This window comes from Neofelis nebulosa, chromosome 14, assembly GCF_028018385.1.
Source record: "Neofelis nebulosa isolate mNeoNeb1 chromosome 14, mNeoNeb1.pri, whole genome shotgun sequence".
NCBI classification, from domain to species: Eukaryota; Metazoa; Chordata; class Mammalia; order Carnivora; family Felidae; genus Neofelis; species Neofelis nebulosa.
In genome coordinates, this window is record NC_080795.1 from 81,040,662 (window position 1) to 81,063,114 (window position 22,453).

Here is a 22,453-nt window from a genome sequence, read left to right on the forward strand (position 1 = left end):
GGGAGCTGGAGCGAGCTCTCTTCCGGTGCCTTCTGACTCCTCAGCGGAGTGGAAGCAAGGCTGGCAGCTGAGTGCGGTGTCAGAGGTGCGGGGGGCTGGGGGGGGGGGGAGTGGAGAGCTGCAGGAGGGTGGCCGGGAATGAAAAATGTGTGCTTTTTCCTCAGGGGCAGGTGTGAAGGTGGAGTGCAGGGTTGAGGGCGGGGTTTCTGGCAGCCAAGTGTGGCTGGCCCGCCTCCAGACTCAGGGTGGGGGGGGTCTGAGGGCTTCGAGAGAAAGCCAGCCCCACCCAAAAGGGCCGCGGTGACCACCGGGGTGGGGGAGGGAGAGGAGGTGTTGGCTGGGGTCTTTCAGGCGCGCCTGGGGTCCACGAGGCGACAGGTGACAGGGGCTGGGCCGGGGTGTCCTATGTGGCACGGGATGGTGGGCAGTGGCCCCCCGGAGCCGGCCTCAGGAGGTGTGCAGGAAGTGAACAGATACGCAGGCTCCCTCCCTGCACCCAGGCCTGTGGGGGTCCCTGTGGGCCGCTGTGAGGGGGCAGGCAGGAGGGAAGAGCTGGGGGTGGGGCCCTGTTCCCCGCCCGGGGGAGGATGGAGGGTGGGGCCGGGCACCTGTCCAAGGGTATGGAGGGGTCCAGGAAGGTGGCCACCAGCTCCGAGGTGTGGTTCCGGGCTAGCAGGGTGATGGCGTGCAGGGCGACTTCCTTGGCTTGGGGGATGTGGACAGAGCAGAGCTGCAAGTGAATGGCTCGGCCCAGCTTGGCAACCTGTGCGGGGAGGCAGAGGATATAGGGGGGAGAGCTGGTCTGATGGGGGAGGCCAGCCCTGCCCGGGGAAGTCTGAGGGGAGGCACGTCCCCGCCCCGGATGCCTGGTCAGAAGGGGAGTCCCAGGCTGAGGGGAGAGAGGTCCCACCACCTTTTCCCCTGGCACGAGAGGCCCTCCAACTCTGTCCAAACATTGCCCAGTCACCGGAAGGCTCAGACACACCGGCCTCGTCACCTCCCGAGCAGGCCACTTGGGCACACGCTGTTCTGGGAGCCTGGAACGCCCCTCGCCTTCCACTTTCGGTGCCCTTGTTCACCCGCCTGGGGCTTCCCCATCTGCAGGACGCGTCATCAATCGTCCTTTTCCCGGGGGCCACCCCCACCCCACTGGGTGCACTCCCATTGTTGTTCAGTCCTTATCTGTCCGTGTCTGCCCCGCCCATTGGACCGGGAACTTCTGGAAAGGTCTGTGCCTTCTCCTCCCCCATGTGCTACGCCAGAGCCTGGAGCAGTTGTTCCATCAGCGCACGTGTGCCTCACGAGCCTGCAAACGCCACTCAGGGCCCCAGGACACCTGCTTGGGCCGTTTGTCCATTCGTTCATTCATTCACTCACTCATTCATTCAGTGGGACTTGTCAGGGTGGGGTCTGTGGCTCCCCCACCGGGGCTGAGCTCGGGGACGCTGCCTTGGCCCAGAGACGCTGGCTTCAGGTGCTGGCTGCCGGGCGTCCCTCTGCCCGCAGACCCGTCCCGGCCCACCCTCAGCGGGTGCCCCGGCCCTCTCACCGTCTCCAGCTCGGCCCCGTGCTCCTGGATGGCGAGGAGCAGCATGTCGGCGGCCGCCTGCACGTGGAAGGAGCTGGGGGATCCCAGTCCGTCGATGGCTGTCCGGATGAGGTCGGTCAGCTCTGCCCCCGTGAGGTGCTTCATGACCTCCTGTACCGGCAGGAGTGGGGGCAGCTGTCCCTGTGGGTCACGCGTGCCCAGGTGTCTGCTCCTGCCTTTGCTTTCCCTTTTCCTTTGCTTCAGGCCACTCGGGTTTCTGAGCACCCCGTAATTCTGAGCCCCTCTCTTCCAGGACCACACGTGATCACCTGCACACGTCTCTGAGCCAGCCACGGCCCGGGGGCAGGAAGGGAGAGAGTGATGCCCACGGTAGGGCAGAGGCATGGCTCCCTTCCTCACTCAGACCCAGTGCTTGTCCTGGGACCTGCACGGCCCCGCCAGCCTCCTTTCCTCCCCTCCTCTGCCCTGTCCTCGCCTCGTGGGCTTCCTCAGCTGCCAGCCTCCGTCCCGCTGGGTGCTTGCTCCCCAGGCCAAGCCCCAGCCCTCCTTCCATGATTTTAACAAAGAGCACTTGAACTTCAGAGTTGTGAAGGGTCTTCAAGGTCACCCGGGTCACCCCCTAGGCCCAGAGAGGCGCGTGGATGCCCTTATCACAGCATAGGCTGGCTCCAGAGCCCAGGGCTCCTGTCCTGTGCTAGGGCCTCCCCAAGAGCCCAACTGGCCTCTGCCCGTGTTCTCCCAAGAGTGACTCTAAGTCCAGACCGTGAGCCACTTGGGGTGATAAAGAGGCTCTGGAGGAAATGCAAGGTAGTGGGTGGGACCCCTGCTCCATAGCCTCAGACTATAGTCTCTGACAGCCCGAGGCTGGCCTGGGTGGAACCTTCCAGAAAGACTTCGAGCACTATTGCTCAATATGGTGGCCACCAGCCACACGTACCTATTTAAACTGAAACTTAATTAACGTTTAAAACCTCAGTTCCTCAGCAGCACTAGCCACATTTCCAGTGCTCAGTACTGGGTACCTTGGACAGTGTGGACAGAGACACTTGTATCCTTTCGGAAAGTTCTACTGGAAGGCTCCGACTGGAGCGTCTGATAGAGGAAGATAGAATGCTGGTGACAGGGGCTGACAGAAAGGTTTGAAGTCTGAAAGGATGTTGAAGGAGGTAACATGTTTCTTTGCATGCTAGCCTATTTGGTGAAATGTTTGAAAGTCTGTTAGGATGTTTGTATTTTTATTGGATATAAAAATAAGTGTTAAATACCAGATGTTAGAATATTCATTAGAATCATTATTCTAAGATTTTGGTAAAATGTCTGTGAGAATATTAGGATTAGCTGCTGGTTAGAATGTTAAAATAATTTTAATAATTTTAATGGAATATTTGTAGCCCTTACCAGCTGCGTGCAAACGCTTCTTCATTTGGTTCAACTTGATGGGTATCTATCAAAGGCTGGCTCTACCACCAGACCTCGCACTGAGCCCTGGCAAGACCCTGCCTCTGGCCTGGAGTGCCCAAGGTCTAACAGGGGGAGACCGATCAGTACGCCAAGGACAGGGGTCTTTGTCAGTCATGGGCTCAACACCAGGAAGGGACGAGCAAAGTCACCAGGTGGAGACATCACGGACTGCCCACTCCGAACATGAGGCTCCAGGAAACATGGCTTGTCCAGTTAACACCAGCATCCAGCCCACACTCAGTGCCTCAGACTCGCTCATGTTCAGAAGAGAACACAGATCAGGCACAGGATGTCACAAAGTTACGGGACCTCCCTGGGGTGATGAGAGGGGCCTTGGGGGAACTGCTGGGCTCCCCCAGGCTGCTGACCGAGATGCTGATTGAGGTAGACCAGGTGACCGTGCAAGAGGAGACGTGCTCTGCCTTCATAGGAGGAGGGTCTGGCTTTCGGAGGGTTGAGAGGCCCCCCGGGAAAATGAGGAATTCAGGGATATTTCTGCAGAATTCTCATCCCGCAAAAGCCAGACTTACAGGGAAGGGTGTCTACCCTGGGAGCCGTCCCGACACCACCATTTACCGGGTGCTCGTGGTGGCCAGGACTTTACAATGCCAGCCTGCTCATTTTACGGAGAAAGCTGGGAGCTCAGAGAGGGGCGAGGGCTTGTCTAGGCTGCACAGCCGTGGGGGACAGAGCTGGGACTCAGGCCTGGGCTGCTGACCCCAGGGTCTGTCCCTGGTCTCTCCCTCCAATCCCCCCTCCCCCAACTCCCAGGTCCCAGGCCAGGGGCCGCGGACTTCTCCAAACACTCTCAGTTAACCACCAGAGACACGGGTGAGATCCCGGCCTTGGTTTTTTTAATACTTACTCCTGGCTCGGGGTCTGATCCCCCCAGGGGTGCAGTAGGGCCACCCCAACAGCTGGAAGCCCTGTGGTGGGGGGTCGGAGCAGAGCACGGCCAGGCCTCCCCCCACCCGGACCTACCCACCATTCTAAGGGCTTTGACCTTGATGACTTGGGAGCTGCCAAGCTGGAAGATGTGATCCTTCGGGAATGCCATCTCACGGGGGGTGGGGGGAGCTGTCTGCTGGTCTCCGCTGCTCCAGATGGGGGCCCCATCCTCGCTGGCCTGGGAGAGCTGCTTGGGGGCCTGCGCCTCCACGTTTGGAAGTTCCCTCGCTGGCCAGGGGCGGGATTGGGTGAGGGTGAGGGCGGGGCAGAGGTGGGCTGGGGTCTAGGTTGGGACAGGCAAGAGTTAGGGTGGGGTCTCGTGTAGCCAGGGTCAGGCCTGTGCCCTTATGGGGACGGGAGTGTGAGTGGGCCTGGGGGCGGGGGGTGTTCCAGGGCCGTGGCTGGGGTTAGAGGTGGGTTTGGGGGCATATCTGGGATGGGCTGTGTTCAGCAGTGTGGGTGTGGTCTCAGCTGAGGCTGTGGTCAGGGTGGCCGTGGGTCCACCGTGGTGGCCCTCGGAGGCTCACCTCTCTGGAGCGTCAGGAGCTGGAAGAGGTGGCCCATCCCTTCCAGGCTGGAGTGCCGGGTGGCCTTGTCAGGGTCCTGGCACAAAATCCCCAGCATGCCCACCAGCTGCCCAGTCCTCCTGAAGTCCTCCTTGGCCTGCAGCGAAAGTATGGGAACCACAGAATCCAGACCCTACCGTGGGGTCTCCCCTCTGCTGTGCACTCACCCCAGCTCGGCCAGCATCAGAATGCATCCCCTCCAACCATGTGGCAGGGCTGGGACTCAGCTCTCGGGACCCCAGGCCCAGGCTCTGCCCACCCAGTCAGGCTGCTATAGTCAACAGCTCAGGGCACAACTTAAGGGGCTGACCCCAAACTCAGAAACGAAGAGAAAGAATACTTTAATGCAATATGTAGAAAAGTCAAAATGAATGTAACAATTCCTGATGCACACAGTTTCAAAAACTGTACCTAGAGACGGTCTGGCCCTGCATTACCACCACCTTACCTCATGGTGCTTCACTCTCCTGGCCCTAACCCCCGCCCTGGTTTCAATAAAACTTTATTTATAACAACAGGCAGCCAGCCCACAGCTGCCGCCATTTGCTGAGTAGATTGCTTTAAAACACCACCTTATTTATCTTGATTGTGGGGTGTCTTGGTGTCTGGGTAAATTTTGCACCCCAGGTCAGCGCCTCACTTGCCCCTGTCGCAGTCCGGGTCCTGGGTTGCGGAAATCGATTTTGAATGAACTGCAGGCCCCTTGAGCCCCTCTAGAGGGGTCCCCCTCACCCTGAGAATGCAGGAGGCATCTCTGCAGGGAGCGCTCCCTCCCGTCACCCTGCCCCCCATGCCCACCTCTCCGCCTTCGTTGGAAACACACGCCGGCCGGGCAACGTGCGGAGAAACTAATTTTCTCAACGTCCCACGAATCTACCTAAGGAATTAGTGCTGATTTTGGCTGATAAACGCAGAAGCGCTCATTCCCTGATGGTGCCAACTTCATTCAGCCCAAGGGCTCCAGCGACAGATGGCAGTTAGACTGTGAGGCATGACTCGCTGGGGGTCGCGGTGGATGGCGACTGTTGCCGCAGTCACCACTGACCTGGACTGGGGCAGGGCCGCACCCCTCTGAGGACTCATTTCCTCCCATTTCATGGGGGAGACCCTGAGGCTCAGGGCGTAGAGGAACCTGCCCGAGGCTTCAAGGCGTGTTGACAGGAGCCCAGCCTGCTGGGTCAGGGGTCCAGGCATCTGGGTTCAGAGCCCAGCTGGGAGGACCTGAGCAGGGGGCCCCAATCTCCGCCCCCAGCCTGTTCCCTGGTGTGCGTAGAAAGGGGGATTGCATGGCCGTGTTGTAGGGCACTGTCCTGGTGCTGTCCTGGTGGCAGAGTTCCAGGGGGCCTGGAACCCCACGAGCCCGAGGAGGGTGGCCTGGTTGGGGCCGCAGAGGGGCCGTGGGGCGCGGGGCCTGCGAGCTGGATACTCACATCCAGGTAGAGGTCGTGGCTCAGGAATCCGAGGAGGGCCACGCAGCTGTGCACAGCCCGCTGCCGCTCGTGTGTCTTCTCCGACGCCAGCCAGGTGTACATGTGCTGCGGGTGGGCAGGGGCAGAGAGGGGGTGCTGCAGCCGCGCCCCCCCCCGCGTCCTCCGGCTCCGAGGGGGCCACCCCCTGCTCAGCCCTGGGCTCACCTCTCAGCTCAGGCCCCGACCCCCAATCGGTTAGCTGGCCAGCAAGGCTCCGCCCCGCCCGAGACCCAGGCCACACCCACCCTGGCCGAGACCACACCCGGTCCAGCCACGCCCCTCACCTCCGGCCCGCCTCCTCAGCAGGGCCCTGCCCACCCCCGACTCAGGCCTCGCCCACCCTGGTCCATGGCTCCGCCCCTTCCGCGTCCACCGCTTCCCCAGGTCTTGCCCTCCCCTGTCCCTCTGCTCAGCCTCTCCTGACCCCTCTGCTCCAGACAGCTCTGCCAGAGAGGAGAGGTCGTTTCCTGCTCAAAGCCCCTGGAGGCCCCTGGGTTTGAACCCCTTTGGCGACACGCACCCCTGTACAGAACAGTGCTTTTCTGTGCACAACATGATTGCACGGAGCCACAAAGGGATACAAACACATATTGAAGCAGTTGCACTGAACAGTTTTAAGCCAAATCTGAGCCTCTTTGTTAAAGCGACGGATGCTTATAGTCAGTGATTCTGACGTCGGATGCAGGAAACGGTATTTGGAGATTCTGTGACCCAGCAATGTCCTATGACCACATCTGTGACTTCCATCGGTGGCAAACACAGCCACTCCCGGCACTGCTGTGGTTTGTCGCCAACATTGCCAGGGGGAGGGGACACACTACTTTCCCGGTGGGGGGGAAGGGGGTGAGTGAAAATGCAGACATTTCCCTCACCCCCGCCAGGCACACACCTGACTTCCATCGGTGCACCCAGCTTGGGGGCCCCTGCTTCTGTGGCTCCCCTCGCCCCCACAAGGCCTCCAGGCTGGACCTAACCTAACCCAAACCCCCCTCCTCACCCCCAGCCGCCACCTTAGCGCCCTCCCCAAGCTGCAGCCATGCAGAATCTCTGTCTGTCCTGATCCTGGGCTCACACAGGCTGCTCACCCCTCGGCGGGGCCCTCTGCCTGCTGGGCCCTTCCCTTCCCTTCTCTACCCCATGACCTCCTCGGTCCTCATTCAGGTGAAGTCCCCTGGCCCTGACTTCCAACCCTCCCAGCTGAGCCAGTGTCCTATCTCTGGTTCCTCCCCTGCCCCTGGACTGTCCCTGCCTGTTGACTGGTCTCCCTCCGGTCAAGGTGAGAGGGTGGGGGTGCTGGGCTTGTGAGAGCCCTCCTCACAGCTGGAGACATAGGTGCAGAACGAGGTCTCAGGGGAGGGAGGTCAGGTCCCAGCCTGCTTCCTCAGCAGCCCCCCTCAAGTGTGGCGCTCAAGGCCCACTTCCCACCAGGTGCACCTGCTGTCCTGCCCTCCAGTTCCCCCAAGCCGCTGTGATCCCTGAAGATGGACAGCCCTCAAGCCTCCAAGTTCATGGGCCACTCGCCACCTGGAGTTCAGACCCTGCCTCCTCCGGGCACCTTCCCTTGTCCATCCTCAGCCCGGCCTGTGCCGGCCCCGCCCCTGCACTGTGCCAGCCACCGCCCCTCACCGACAGCAGGAAGTGCAGCTCGTCGGCCGTAGGGTTCTGCATGATGAGGCTCTGCAGCATCTGGTCCAGGGCCTCCAAGGTCTTGTTGTAGAGGGTCTGTGCAGGGGGGGTGGAGCAGGTCAGGGCAGCCGCCAGGCCCTGGCTGCGATTGCGGGCCAAGGCCTCCTGCAGGGCCCCAGTGCATTGGCCTCTCCATGGTAGTGGTGCCCCTTCCTGCACACCCCCGTGGCCAGGCTGCACACCACGTGCGTTCACACCACATCCAGGAAGGGCCCCGGCACAAGCCCCATTTGGGCAGCTGGGAGATTGGGCGGGGGGCAGTCTGGGTCAGACCTGCCCAAGGTCACAGGTTTCTCTGTGGCCAAGGTAAGTTCCTTTGCAGCAGGGCTGGCTTCTCGGGCAAGCAACCTGTGTGAGACCTGGCACCCAGAAGGATCCTCGAGTGCTTGGTTTCCTGCTTTGCGGTCCCATCTTGAAATTCTTCCTAAGCTTCAAACAAGGGCCCGCATTTTCATTTTGCATTAGTTGGGGCAAATTACGCAGCTTGTCCTGCCTTCTGGGTCTCACACGAGACCCCCAATGTTTGCTGCTCGGCTCACCGGGCGTGCTCATGGAGGGAGTCAGCCAGAGAAAGTGCCCAGCCTGCCTCCTGTCAGGGTGCATCAGAGCGGAGCCCTGGGCGCGGGCTGTCCACCCCCTGGGAGCCCTGGGGAACTCACTTCAGCTCTCTGAGCCCACCTTCGTCACCTGAGAACTGGTTGTGAGGTCAGCCCCACCTGCTGGGTGCTGATGCACATTGAATGGGAAGGAGCAGGAGCCCCCAGCCTACCGTCTGGGACCCGGCTAAGCTCCCTAGGTGAGCCAGCCATGACGTTGTCATCTGGCAATGGGGGCACTTTAGGCTCCTGCAAGGTTGGAGTGGGGACAGGCCCTGGCCTTCTGGAGGTGTGGTGTTGTCCTGGGCCCAGGGCACCCCTTGCACTCTCCCCATCCAGAGTGCCTATCTGTCCCAGTCCAGTGTGGACCTGGCCAGGGGGCAGGAGTGGGGTTCTACCCCGACTCCCACACCAGACACTTCCATTTCTCTGAGCTGGTTTCCTCACCCTGCGGACAAGTGCTGCTGGGAAGGTGAGCTAACATACACACGGGGCCTGGCACAAAGCAGGTGCTCGGTTAACACCAGTTCCCTGCCCTTTAGGGTAAACACTCGGGTCACAGGTGTTGGTGGTGCCCCAGGAGGATGGGTTTATGCCCTCTGCAGAGCCCATGAGGTGCGGAGGGGGGCATCTGGCCCAGTAAAGGATGGGCCTGCTGGGGCCTGGGTGGGGCGAGAGCAGTTAAGTAGTGAGACAGCTCAGGGCTGCTCTCTGGGCGGGCAGGGAGAGAGGTCACTTATACTCCTATTTGTAGAGCGCCCTGTGCACCAGACATGGGACACCAGTGTCCCCTTTTATCTGGAGAATTAAGTACTGTTAGCTCCACACTTACCACCCCCATGTCACAGTTGGGCAAATGGAGGCTCAGAGAAGTTAAGAAACATGCTCAGGGTCCCCAGCCCTATCCTATGGGGGGGGGGGTCAAAGGCTCTGCCATCTAGCCTGCACCCCCTCCAAAGCCACGAACAGCAGGCAGAGCCGGATGCCTGCCCAAGGGGCCCCTCTCATTGGAGGGGTACATGGGCCAGCTTCACACCTGTATGTTGGGTGGCTCCAGGAAGAGGCAGGTGTGTTTCTTCAGGACGTCCATCAGTGGCAGGGCGAACACACTGCGGAAGCAGACGGACAGAAGCCGTGATTTCCTCTTCAAGTCCAGGGGCGGCCTCAGTTTACTGTTTAGAGGTAGAGGGCAGTGAGGGAGGGGTGTGGGGGCCGGTGATTGCAAAGGGGCCCCCAGCCAGAGTAGACCAGATTTGACAAGCCCCGAGCAGCAGCCCCTCACCCAGTTCTGTCCTTGACCAGAGACTCAAATGTACACTTCTGCCTCGCTGGCCTACAGGGCCTCCTGGGCAGGTTGAATTCCAGGAGGGTTTGTAAGGGACTAGCATGGCCTGGTTGGGAGCAGATGCTTCATAAGCCCTGTACCTCAGGCTCCCCTTTACTGGACAGACTGGTCTCATCCCAGCCCTGGCTACACCACTGGGACCTTCAGTGGCTCTTTTTGGGCAAATGATGCTAAACTTTCATTCTTTGGGGTGTGAATTAATCACAATAGCTATACTGTTTATTGAGAGCCTCTTACAGGCCTGAACTGGGGCCTGACCCTGGGTGGGGCTGGGGAGCGTACCAGAGGCTGGAGATGATGTGAATGGTCTGCTGGCGAGTTGACGTGCACAGTGTGTCCTGGGGTTCCTTCTCCATCAAGACCTGTAGATCCACAGGTGAAGGCTGAGTGACTCAGGCCTGGGCTTATCACACTTCTGACACCAAGTCTCATCCCTGGCTGAAGAACCCAGTGCCTGGCACCCCATGGCCCACGGGATCATGCTCCAGCTTCCCACCCACCCACGGGGGCCTCTGTGGCCTGGCTGCACTTAGAGAACTAGAGCACAGCCTTTAGAGTGAGACAGGTCGTGTCTGCACCCTGACTGCCACATACTGGCTGCATGACCTTGAGCAAGTCTCCACACTGCCCCAAGCTTTGCTTACTCTGTTACTTAAATAACAGAGTGTTGTTGCACACATGTCAGGTGTGAAGCAAGGTGTGCAAAGCACAGTGTCTGAGTCACAGCAGGAGCTCAGTGAATGGGAGCTCAGTAAACTGTTATTTTATTATTACAGTTGTAATTGTCCAGCGGTTGTGTGTTTCCTCCACTACCCTGGGGTTCTGTAAGCCTGAAATCTCTAGTGAGCAGTGGTCTGAGCTGGGATGGTGCTAGCAGAATGGATGGTGCTGGCCTTTCTGGGCCTCAGCCACATCAGCTGGGAGGTGGACACAACTGGCCGGCTCAGGGTCACTGAAGAACCAAGAGAAGTGGGGGGCATGGAGCGCTCCCAGGTGCCAGAGCCTATGAGGGCCTTGGACATGCCCTAGAAATCCAACTTCTTTGCCCCTTTCCAACACCTGCTTCTTGTGGATGCTGCTGGCCCGAGGGAGGAGTCTCCTCCTTCTCATGGGTCCCCTTCCTCTGCCCCAGGACCTTGACTCACCATCAGACACTCAAGAAGCTCTGAGATCTGGGAGAACTCGTAGCTGTGGGCCCCCTCATTGCGGCTGATGGCCCCCACCAGCATGAAGATGGCGGTGAGGAAGCTCTGCTTCAAGGTCTCGTCCTGGCATGGGGGCATGGAGGTCAGGCCATGGAGCGGGGGATGGAGGGGGCACAGGACAGGCAGGAGAGAGCGCCACCATCACATGTGGCTGCAGGGCATTGCTGAGGGAGTACGGCAGAGATCTGCAGCTGGGCCACATAGGTAGGACTTTGAGGGGGGAGCTGTGTGGTTTTGTTTAAAAATGTGGGTATGTTGACAACATGTCAAGGTCAGGAGTAAGAAGCCAATGTCTCGCCTCACTCGATGTGTGGCAACCCAGAGCCCAAAGATCTGAAGGATGCGATGGCCTGACCGGGCTGCCTGGTCCTCTTAGCCCCCTGGGGTAGACGCCCTGGGTGCAGAGTACAGAGTCAGCAGGCCATCATCCTGGGGAGGGGATGGGGCATCTCCGGGCCTTCCAACGCCCCAGAGTGAAAGCCAAGGAGAATGTGGGGGTGGGGCCACCACGGAAGCCCTCGAAGCTTTGGGTGGGACGACGGGGTGAGTAGGTGGGACAACGAGGAGGCCAGGCTTGGCTCCTCCTGATTTCAGAGTCAGGTAAGGGTGGGGAGGAGTGCCCCAAGGCCCTGGAAGGTCCTAGCATTCTCTGACCCAGGTTCTGGTGGGGCCTGAGCTGTGTCAAGGCCGGGCTCCAGAGGAGTGGCCCAGGGGAGCCATACCCAGGAACTGTAGTGGAAGTAGGAGACCATCCGTGACAAGATGTTGTCCACCCATGGGAGGATGTGCGCCTTGGCCTTGACCGCCATCTGACCGTAGGCGAGGAGCATGGTGCTGCTGACCCACCTCCACTTTGGGTCCTCTGATTTCTGACCCTGGTGGGGACAGAAAAAGGGCGTCAGGGTCCCCCTGGCCCGCCCCCGGGGGAGCGGCGACAGGAAGTACTCTGCACCCTAGCGGGTACTGCGGGCAAGGGTTCTGAGGGGTTGCGAGGCTCAGTTTACCGTGAGAGGAAAATAGGAAGAGTGGAATCGTCTCTCTGGGGGGTTGGAACGGGACTGTGGGGTCACCCGAGGCGTGTGCGAGGCGCTCGGCTCTCCCAGAACCGGCCAGGGTCCTAGCCCCTCACGCTGCCTGCCTTGGCGTAGCCCCCTCCCCTGGAGCTGGGGGCCCACTTCCCCTTTGGGCTGCTGGGGGCCTGGCAGGCCATGCCTCAACCTAGGGAGATGGTAATGGGGCTCTGGACCTTCGGACCCGAGGGAGGCCCAGAGAGTGTGGGGGGACATCTGAGACACCTGAGGACGACCTGAGGTGGTCACCTGAGGACCACTTGCCTCCATTCCCTGTCAGTGACTAGGCCCCTTCTGAGGGCTGGAGATATGGGTTCCAGTCCCTGCTCTGTCACCTGCCGGCTGTGGGGCCCGAGGAGGTGGCCGGCCCCCGCTGGGCTGTCTGTCCTACCTGTGACTCTTCCCCCGTCTGTCCTGAGCTCCCTCATGCAGCCCCAGACACTGATTCTGCCCGCAGGAGTGACGAGGGGTGCAGCGAGGACGGGGGAGGGGGGGCATGCCGCCCATCAGCAGGGGCACAAGGTCGCCCTCTGGCCCTCGTCTCATGTTACAGGCAGGGCACGTGTCAAAAGGCCATTAATAAACACAGCGGCCAGCACAGCCACTGCGAGATGTCACCGGGGCACCTGCTGTGTGCCAGACATTTCAAAGCCACGTTTCCATCCCAACGGCTGGGAAGGGAGGAATTGTTATTCAAGAGGAGAAACTGAGGCACGCGGGTCACGCTGCAGGTGGCACTGGAGGCCAGGAGGCTTGGTCCAAAGCCTGTGCCCCTAACTATCCCCAGAGACCCTCTCGGACGCCCAGACCCGTGTAGAGGGTGGGGGTCCTGATGCCCAGCCCCTCGTTGAGGCCCCCAACCGCCCCAGAGCCAGAACCTTCAGGCAGAAGCTGTGGAGGCTCCATTTAACGGGTGCCCAGACGTGGTCCAGGTGGCGGGTCGCGGCCAGCCCGACGGTGAGCGCGATACCCTACAGGTGCGGGGGAGCAGGGTCACCGGTGCCGGTCACAGGACCACGCCTGGACTCTTGCCTGGGGGTGTGGAAACTGAGGCCCAGAAAGGGAGGGGACTCGTCCAAGGTCACGGGGACCCCCTCCCCACCCCCCCGCCCCTGCTCTTCAGGACATGCAGCTCTGGCCCAACCCTGTAAGGGCATCTCTTATGGGGGCGGGTAGGTGGTGTGGGAGGCAGGGGGGAGCGGTGACTCTCTGGAGGCCTGTAACCTCCCCCTGCCCCCACTAGCTCTGAGCCTGGGCCAGAGGAGGGAAGGAGGGTCCAGGAAATAGATGCGTGACAGAGGAGAGGACCCAAGTTATGGTAGGCTCAGTGTGTGACCAGGGTCAGGACTCAGGGTGGGAAAAGGATCAGGTGTCTTTGTCTGGCCCGACCAGGGCTCAGGGTACGAGCAGGGATCAGGCTAAGCTTGCGGTCAGGGTCAGGCGGCTGTGGACTAGGCTGGGGGCCGGGTCCTCACCTCCCGCTGCTTGGGCCACTGGTGGGACGTGTCCAGGAGTGTTCTCAGGTGTGTCCTCACAGTGGTGGCATTGTCCTCAGTTTGAAGGATCAGCCCGTAGTAGATGAACAGAAAGGCCTGGGGGGAGGTTTGGCTTCTTGTCCTGGGTCTGACCCACCTCTGTCCACCCCCGATGGCCTCCCTGGGCTCCTGTAGCCGTCCTCATGCCCCTGCTCTAGGACCCTCATGCCCCTGCCTAGTTTTGACGGGTTTTAACGGTGCCACATCAAATCCGGCTGCACAGGCCCCTGGCCCTCTGTTTCTTTCGGGTCTCAGTGTCCTTCTGGGGCCTCGGCCTTGCTTAGGTGGGCATCCTGTGGACAGAGTCCCTGGGACTGTGTGGTGGGCACAGGGGCTGCCTGCGGGGGGTGGGGGGACACAGGGGGCGATCCACCTTCTCCGGGGGCTGTTCCTGATGCGTCTGGTCAGGCTTGGTGAGGGCCGACAACAGCTCCCTGGACCACTTGTCCGTGTTCAGGAACTGGACGGACTTTTCCGCCATCTGTGAGCAGATAGGAGTGGGCAGGGCCGGGGTGGTCACTCCCTCCACCCCGCGGGCTGGGGCTGAGGCCTCCACCAGCCCCGGCCCGTCCTGGTCACTCAGAGCCCTGACTCCGTCATTCTGTTGCCTTTCTTCCTGAGTCTCCGGGGCCCGCCCTCTGATTTCCCTGAGATTCCCTTCCCTGGAGGTGTCCAAGGAGAGGCTGAAACCGGGAGCCTGCCCATGTCCCCGGCACCGGGCAGGGGCCCAGACGTCACAGATCCAGTGAGGCCGTCTCCCGGCACCTGGAACTGTGCCTGGCATGTAGTCGATGCTCCAGTAAAATTGTTTTGAATGAATGTGGGATCAGAGAAACGAAGGAGTGTGGCTTCTAAATATAAAGTCCTAGAAGTTTTGCTCTAACATATGACGACTACAAGATTTCTTTATTTCGGTGTTCCCAGATCCCACAGTTCAAGTCCGAGATTTTGATCCCCAGGTCCTTCGGGGCGGGGGTACCCCTTCTAGATATGATCCCAAGCCCCCAAATCTTTATAGAAAAAACGACTGATGGATGTGAAGGTAAACATTTTCCGAAGTTTGTTCAGCAAAACCACCATAAATTCGGTTGAAAGACCGAAATTATCACCATAATTTCGGTTGAAATTGTGTTGGCTTGTGTTTTTGTTTCCTACAACCTCTTGCCAAGGGTTAATATCGATGATAACGAGCACTTCATAAGCTAGTAAGAAAAAGGCAACGGTCCGCTTAGAAATAGTGAAAGCACACACACGTGACAGGCTGTCACCTCAACCTTGCTAATATCTGAGGAACGGAAATTAAGATGATATGAGACTGGCAAAAAATAAACTTGCTGGATGTCAGCAAGGAAGTGTCCTTCGGTGAGAAGGTGAGGGATCTCTATTTTTTTTTTTTTTTTTTTTTTGGTAAAGCCTTTGGCAGGCATCAATTAAAATTTAAAACGTGTGTACATTTCCCCAAGGGACTCCCTTTCTAGGAATTTATCCTAGAGGAGCACTCATAGGTGCCTTGGTTGGAGCACAAGTGTATCCATTCTGTCGCGTGGCTGGATGCAAGCCCGCCGAGAGCGCCCCCTGCAGGTGGGACCTTTAGCGCCCTCTCCGGCGATGCTGGGTAGCGTAGGGTAGGGCAGGGTGGGGCGAGGCGGGGCGGGGGGCCCTGAAATGGCCTGAAATGGATTCCCTCTGCTGTACTTCTCATCCCCGTGCCTTACTCATTTTATAACTGGAGGTTTGCACCTCTACATCCCCTTTGGCTATTTTCCCCGCCCCCCATCCCCCCCTCCTCTGGCCACCAGCAGGCCTCTTGGTAGTTGTGTGCATTTAGGAGTCTGGTTTGGTTGTTGTTTCTTTGTTCACTTGGTTTGTTTTCTTAGATGCCACATAGGAGTGAAATCATAGAGTATTTGTCTTTCTCTGTCTGACTTCCTTCCCGCAGCACAATACTCTCTAGGTCCCTCCGTGTTGTTGTCAATGGCAGGACCTCATTCTTTTTCATGGCTGAGTAGTACTCCGCTGTGTATAGAGACCCCTTCTTTATCCATTCTTCTGTGGACGAGCACTGGGGCTGCTTTCGTATCTTGCCCGTTGTAAATAACGCCGCAGCGAATGTAGCCGTGCAGGTATTTTCAGGTTAGTGTCTTTTTCCTTTGGATAAATACTGGATCATCTGGTACTTTTAGTTTTGTTTTTTTTGAGGACCCTCCGGGCTGCTTTCCACAGCGGCCGCGCCAGTTTGCATTCCCACCAACAGTGCGCGAGGACCCCCTCGGCTCCGCGTCCTCGCCAGCATGTGGTATTTCTGTTTTTTTTTTTGAGTCTGGCCATTCTGACAGGTGTGAGGCGGTATCTCATTGCGGCTTCGATTTGTATTTCCCTGACGATGCGTGATGTCGAGCATCTTTTCACGTGTCTGTTGGCCATCGATAAGTCTGGGTTTTAAGTATGTTTACCGAGGGGGGCTTAACTCACAGTGTGAGGCATAGATCTTTCCCGAGCGGCACAACGAACTCTGACAGATGTGCCGACCCGTGCTCCTGTCAGCCCACCAAGAGCGAGAACACATTCCGCCCCCCCGGGGAGCTCGCTCACGGTCCTTCCTAGTCAATCTCCATCACTACAAAACTGCTTTGATTTCTATCACCGTAGATAGTTTTTGCCTCTTCTGGAGTTTCATAGGACGGGAATCGCGAAGTGCGTACCTCGTACTTCTGTGCATCTGGTGTTCTCAGCACGTGTCTGCCTCACGTGTCAGAAGTTCACTCCTCTCCGCCGTGTTTCTATCGTTCTGTTTCTCCTCTGTGGTGTCTTTCACTTGCTCTTCAGGTGGACGCTTACCTACGGACTTTAGGTCTTTGCTGGGGGTCCTGCTCTGCCTGGCGCAGAGCACTGCTGTCTCCGGTCTGCAGCTGTTTGGGGCAGAGGATCTCCAGGGTCGTGGGTCGGTCCACACGGGCCCTGAGCTCTGCCCTCTGCGGCGAGCTCCGGTCTCACTCATGTCCTAGCTACACTTCCCTTTCGTCCAGTCCTGGACGAAAGCCCAGTCCTGTCCCCTGACCTCACTTTTGGGGTCTGCCGGATCAGTGCGTTCCCTCGTCCCCCGTTCCGGGTTGGGAATCTGCTGTTGTGTTAATCTGCACGTGCTGTGTGTCTTGCTTTTTTATTTTTTAAAAAATTTTTCCGTGTTTATTTTGAGAGAGAGAGAGACGGACAGACAGAGTGCGAGTGGGAGAAGGGCAGAGAGAGACGGAGGCACAGAATCCGAAGCAGGCTCCAGGCTCTGAGCTGTCCGCACAAAGCCCGACGTGGGGCTCGAACTCACGGACCGCGAGATCATGGCCTGAACCGAAGTCAGACGCTTAACCAACTGAGCCCCCTAGGTGCCCTGTTGTGTGTCTTGTTTTATAGATAAAGGCTATTGCTAATGGGGACCTTGGGACCCAAAGAGCCACAAAAATTGGTGGGTCTGGTCGGATCCTTAAAAACTGGTAGAGTGCCCGCCATGGTGTTAGGACAAGTCGGTCACAGGACGGGTTAGGTTGACTCTAGGTCACCTGCCAACCTCAAGAAAATTTCCGTACAAGGAAGTGTGCTGTAAAACATGCACAGTCCCCAACCTAGCAACACATCCCTCTTGGGTATTACTTGGCTCTGAGAAACCCCAAAGGCTTAGCTAAAAAAAAAAAAAAAAAGCTCCTTAAGCCCCGAAAACTCAAGTGTGCCATCTTCTGTCATACCCGCTTATTTTATGTCTAAGAACTACGGTCCCAGAGCTATAAATATCTCCAAAAACGGCAAAATCTTAGCAAAAACAACCTAAAATTCCAATGGCCTTTACGGAGAATGTTCAAATTAGGATTGTTTATTTCAGAAGTGGACTTGGAAACAAGGTTGCCCAAGATGACACGAACAGAATGGACTACTTAGTTTAATGATGATGCACACGCTTCCGAAAGGCTTCGCGATTCCAGAAAAGCTCCATGCAAAGGTTCATTACAGAAAGCTAATGACAAATGAAAGACAGGTGCCCAAAACAAAAGGCAGGGAGCCTGACGCGACCCCTCCTGCTGGCTCCTTCCTCCCTGACCCGAGTCCTCATGCTTTGTGGACGCTGCAGACACAGTTACCTTTTGAAATAAAACCCCTGGAGGTCCAGGAGTCTCTCTCAGAGTCTTTTCCTCTTTGGTCAAAGGCCAAACTAAGGGCAATAGTTAAAGAAACTTCTAAGCCCAGAGAGGGTCCCCAGAAGTTTTCTGAAGAATTTAGAGTCCTTACCACGGGCTATGACCCAGGCTGCCAGGTCCGCGTCAGCGTGTGCACCTGCTGGTGGGCCCGGGGGGCCCAGAAGGGGAAACAGAGGCAGGAGGGTGTCATCCGAGGATGCTATTTCAGAGCCTCAGTCTTCGACATGGTCCCCTCATGGGCCACAAAAGAAGCGACGACCGCTCCCAAGCGGTGCCCAGAGCCCTCCCGCCCGCACTCACTGGTCTGTTACTCAAACGTGCAAACGAAAGACTGATCTGTGGCAGACTCTGAAGTCTGTCTGGAAGGGATCTTCCTACAGCATCCTGGGTTCCAGACAATAACGGAGGGCACCCAGCGTGTTCCAGCTTTTCCATTTGTAGGTGGATTATCTCCTGAGATTAGAGCGTTGATAAAAAGGCAGAAAATGGGACGGGAGGCCCCCTGCCTGACTGAACTCATGACCGGAGCTGGGGACTTTACCGTAAACAAAGGTCCGCCAAGCTGTTGGCCTGAGGGCTGCAGTGGCCTCAAGGTCAGGGGCCTGGGGCGGCACCTGGGCCTCCCGGGCACCCCGAGGCGCTGCCCCAGGGATTGACGTCTCCGCTGTCCCCGCAGGCCCCACGGGACTCGCCCACACCACCTCTCGGGTCCCCGTGCCCAACCCCGAGCCGGGGCCCCCCGTGGGCCTCCCAGGGCTGACGGGGATGGCAGGGTTCTCTGATCTCAGCAACCCCCTCCAGCAGCCGAGAGATAGCCTAGAATTAAATTAGTGGGAAGCCTTGCCAAATTCGGGGATGTGCGAGAGCTACAGTCTCTCCTTAAACCCTGCTCCCCCAGGACAGCAAATCCCTCGGAGAAAGGTTTCCATAGTGAGGGCATCTGATCCAGTTTAGAGGGAGTTTCTGTCTCAGCCAGGGGCCTTTCCCTGGAAAACGCTCTCTTTTGTTGTGTGACCCAGGCCCTGACAACCTGTCCACCGAGACCTCCTTTCTAAATGCAAAGGGCCAGCTCACACGTTTTGCCTCTGCTGGAGACCTCGCCTTGGAATTTCCCGACCCACCCGAACCTTTTATGTTCTTTACAGTCTGTCCTTGACATACAAGAGGACAAACTACAACAAAAGTCCCTTAATTTAACTGAGGTGCCTGCAAGCCTGTGGGCTGCCTCTCAGACTGACACTGGGAGAGTGAAAAAGGACAGAGTCTGTCAAGATCCAAACAGACATGGGACGCCTGGGTGGCTCAGTCGGTTAGGCGTCCGACTGGGTGTCCGGCTTCGGCTCAGGTCATGATCTCGCGGTCTGTGGGTTCGAGCCCCGCGTAGGGCTCTGTGCTGACCGCTCGGAGCCTGGAGCCTGCTTTGGGTTCTGTGTCTCCCTCCCTCTCTGCCCCTCCCCTGCTCCTGCTCTTTCTCTGTCTCTCAAAAAACACATAAATGTTGAAAAAAAAAAAAAAGATTCCAACAGACATAACTACACTTCTTCCCAAATTGCCTCAACCCCCATGAAACCCGAGGCTGTACAAGGCCTCGCACCGACGGCAGGGACCCCTGGTCGCCCAGGGACTGATCGTCCCGCCCCAGCCGTGGGACAGGAGATCCTGCCCGCCCACCCAGAAACCTAATGGACACAGTGGTGATGTGTCCAGGATTGAGGGCCGCTAACGAGACAGTTCCCTGTTTCCCAGTTGTTCCAAACCCGGACAGCGGACTCACAGGGGTTCGCTATTCAAAATGGTGGATTTGGCTCAGCATCTCCAGCATCGCTGTGGACCCCGGCAGCCGATGTCAGTCAACAACATACCTGGACAGTTCCGTGAGGCCTCTTCTTATTTCCCCCGAGGGCCCCGTGGAGAGTGATTCACCCCCAGGTCCCTGGGAAATGGAGCCTCTACAATGAGGAGAGAACGCCTTGCCGTGCTCAGCTCCCAACCAGATGTTCGTGAAGGGTTCCATGTATTTGCTTGAGGGACATAAAGCCCCTAGAGAGAAATCGCAACGCTCTCTAGACGCGGCTCCTGACCTAGGTCATGATCCAGGCGCTGACAGAACCCAGCTGTCCCCAGAAAGGATGAAACTGATCAGAGCATTTCCTGTAGGCACGGGACGAAGCCACAGCCTTGTGTATGTCGAGGCCCGGCTGCCTGTCACAGACCGTGGGCTCCTAATATTTCCTCATTGGCTTTCCCACTCTCCGAACTTACTAAAATTCCAGTCCCCGGACCCATTCCTTGCGGGGGGGGGGGGTGGTAAACACGAACAGGCTTTAGAGGACTTTAACAGCCCCCCCCCCCCCAGGAATGACCTGCCTCAGGCCCATAGAACTATTCAAACCTCTCCCCGGTTTGTGCCAGAAAGAGACAACCAAGTCCCGGGGATGCTCACACACAACGTGGTGGGGAGCACCGGCCTGTTGCTTGCAGCCTGGTTCAGGCGCTCCTGCCTCCCCGACGGCCCACAGCCTCTCGCTGGGGCAAGTGAGTAGAAGCCTGAGCAAATTGAGTGCCAGGACATGACGCTCATTTGCAGACCGCTGTTCATCCCGCCATGTTGCGGGATGTTTTCTTTCTTAAAAAAAATTTTTTTTAATGTTTATTTATTTCTGAGAGAGACAGAGAGAGAGAGAGAGGCAGAGAGAGAGGGAGACACAGAATGCGAAGGAGGCTCCAGGCTCCGAGCCGTCAGCACAGAGCCCGACGCGGGGCTCGAACCCACAAACCAAACCACGAGATCATGACCTGAGCCAAAGTCGGACGCTGAACCGACTGAGCCACCCAGGCGCCCCTCTTTTTTTAAAAAAAATATAATTTATTGTCAAGTTGGCTAACATGCAGTGTGTACAGTTGGTTTTGGGGGTAGATTCCCATGATTCATCACGTACATACAATACCCAGTGCTCATCCCAACAGGTGCCCTCCTCCCTGCCCATCCCCCACTTTCCCATTCCCCCCCCCCCCCAATCAACCCTCAGTTTGTTCTCAGTATCCCAGAGGCTCTTATGGTTTGCCTCTCTCCCTTTCTGTAACTTTTTCTTTTTTCCCTTCCCCTCCCCCATGGTCTTCTGTTCAGTTTCTCAAGTTCCACAAATGAGTGAAAACCTATGGTATCTGTCTTTCTCTGCCTGACTTATTTCACTCAGCATAATACCTTCCAGGTCCATCCACGTTGTTGCAAATGGCAAGATTTCCTTCTTTCTCATGGCCAAGTAGTATTCCGTTGTGTATACGAACCACAGCTTCTGTATCCATCTCTCAGAAAAGGCCATTTTCAAGCTGGAAATGCTGTTCCTGGCCGGTGAGCTGCTCAGGAGGGGGAGCCTCCCCCAAGCTAAATCCACCCACTCTGGGCCATCATCCGAGTGGGCCAGTTACCAGAAGGACAAACTGGTAATTCTCATGCTCGCAGCCGGTGCGCCTACAGGGTCGTCCATGTTTGGGGATGTTGTGCAAACAAATGGGTTTTCTTTGCGTCCCTTTAAGAAATTTCTTTGACTTGTACTCCAGATTTTATTATTTCTTTCCTTCTCCTTACTTTAGATCTCATTGGTCCTTTTTTTGGATAGCTTTTTAGTTTTCATTTTCATTTTCATTCATTAATTTTTTTCAGTGTACTTATTTTGAGAGAGAGAGAGTGCACACAGCTGGAGAGGGGCAGAGAGAGAGAGAGAGGGAGAGAGAGAATCCCAAGCAGGCTCCACGCCATCAGCGCAGGGCCCTACGATGGGGCTTGATTTCACAAACGGCGAGATCATGATGTGAGCTGAAATCAAGAGTCGGACGCCTAAACTACTGAGCCACCCAGGCACCCCGATAGCTTTTTAGATAATAGACTTTATACCTTTCTTTTCTTACATAGGCATTAAAAACACGAATTTCCTTCTGAGGTTGCTTTCTGTTGAACCCCACAAATTTTCATACGTTGTGTTTTATGATCATTGCATTCAAAATCTTTTCTACTTTCTCTCGTGACTTCTTCTCTGAACCATGGGTTCCTTAGAAATGTGTTGTCTCCTTTCCAAATATTTGGGATTTTTTTCCAGATACATCTTTGCTATTGATCTCTGATTTACATTCTGGTCAGAGAATGTACTCTGTTTTATTTCAGTCCTTTTAAATTTATCGAAACTTGATATAGGGCCCAGCGAACGAGCTATCTTGGTGAATGTTCTATTTATGTTTGAAAGAAATGTCAATTAGATCAATTTGGTTAATTATGTCGTTCAAGGCTTCTCTATCCTTAGTGATTTTCTGTCTTACTTCTCTATTAATCATTAGCTGCTACTGTTACCACTGACGGAAACTATTAACTACACTGAACAAGGGCGGCCCGCGTACCGGGCACTGTGCATTACATCCTGTAGTCCCCTCTAAGCCTGTTTGCTCATCTGTGACAGTGGGACTCCTCCCTACCCCCCCACCCACCTCCCAGGGAGAGCAGGTGCCTGCTCCCCTGTTGCCCCCAGCATCCCTCAGAAGGCCCCAGTGGCCGGGCTCCCCCCTACCTGGGCCAGCTGCTTTTCCCAGCATGCCTTCTCTCCCTTCTGGAAGATTGACTCTGTGGGAGAGAAGGGCCACGTCGCTGGAGGACACGTCTGACGTCCACGCTGGGGCTGGATCTCGGGCTCCTTCTCCCCCATCCCTCAGATACTGGACTGAGCCAGGGTGACATTGTCCTGCCTCTGCTTGTCCTGGCTTCGTGGAGGGCAGTGAACTGGGTGCAGGGTCTGGAGAGCTGGGCTGGACTTGTGGTCCTGCCACCCTGGCCTTGTGTCCTCAGGTTGG

At 57.3% G+C, this 22,453-nt stretch overlaps 1 protein-coding gene across 5 annotated transcripts in view; it reads right to left on the reverse strand.

Annotated features, from left to right (window-relative positions):
- LOC131494713 (maestro heat-like repeat family member 5) overlaps positions 1-22,453 on the reverse strand; it is a 62,118-nt gene that overhangs the window by 20,290 nt on the left and 19,375 nt on the right. For all 5 annotated transcript variants that reach the window (XM_058699236.1, XM_058699237.1, XM_058699238.1 and 2 more), the window contains 14 exons: positions 22,174-22,226; positions 13,804-13,911; positions 13,371-13,487; positions 12,774-12,866; positions 11,548-11,700; positions 10,766-10,888; positions 9,903-9,982; positions 9,312-9,447; positions 7,620-7,715; positions 5,955-6,059; positions 4,486-4,621; positions 4,014-4,186; positions 1,550-1,699; positions 609-763 (listed from right to left, as the gene is read on the reverse strand). In XM_058699236.1, coding sequence (XP_058555219.1) covers positions 609-763; positions 1,550-1,699; positions 4,014-4,186; positions 4,486-4,621; positions 5,955-6,059; positions 7,620-7,715; positions 9,312-9,447; positions 9,903-9,982; positions 10,766-10,888; positions 11,548-11,700; positions 12,774-12,866; positions 13,371-13,487; positions 13,804-13,911; positions 22,174-22,226 — 1,678 coding nt within the window. The remainder of the gene's footprint in view (positions 1-608; positions 764-1,549; positions 1,700-4,013; positions 4,187-4,485; positions 4,622-5,954; positions 6,060-7,619; positions 7,716-9,311; positions 9,448-9,902; positions 9,983-10,765; positions 10,889-11,547; positions 11,701-12,773; positions 12,867-13,370; positions 13,488-13,803; positions 13,912-22,173; positions 22,227-22,453) is intronic.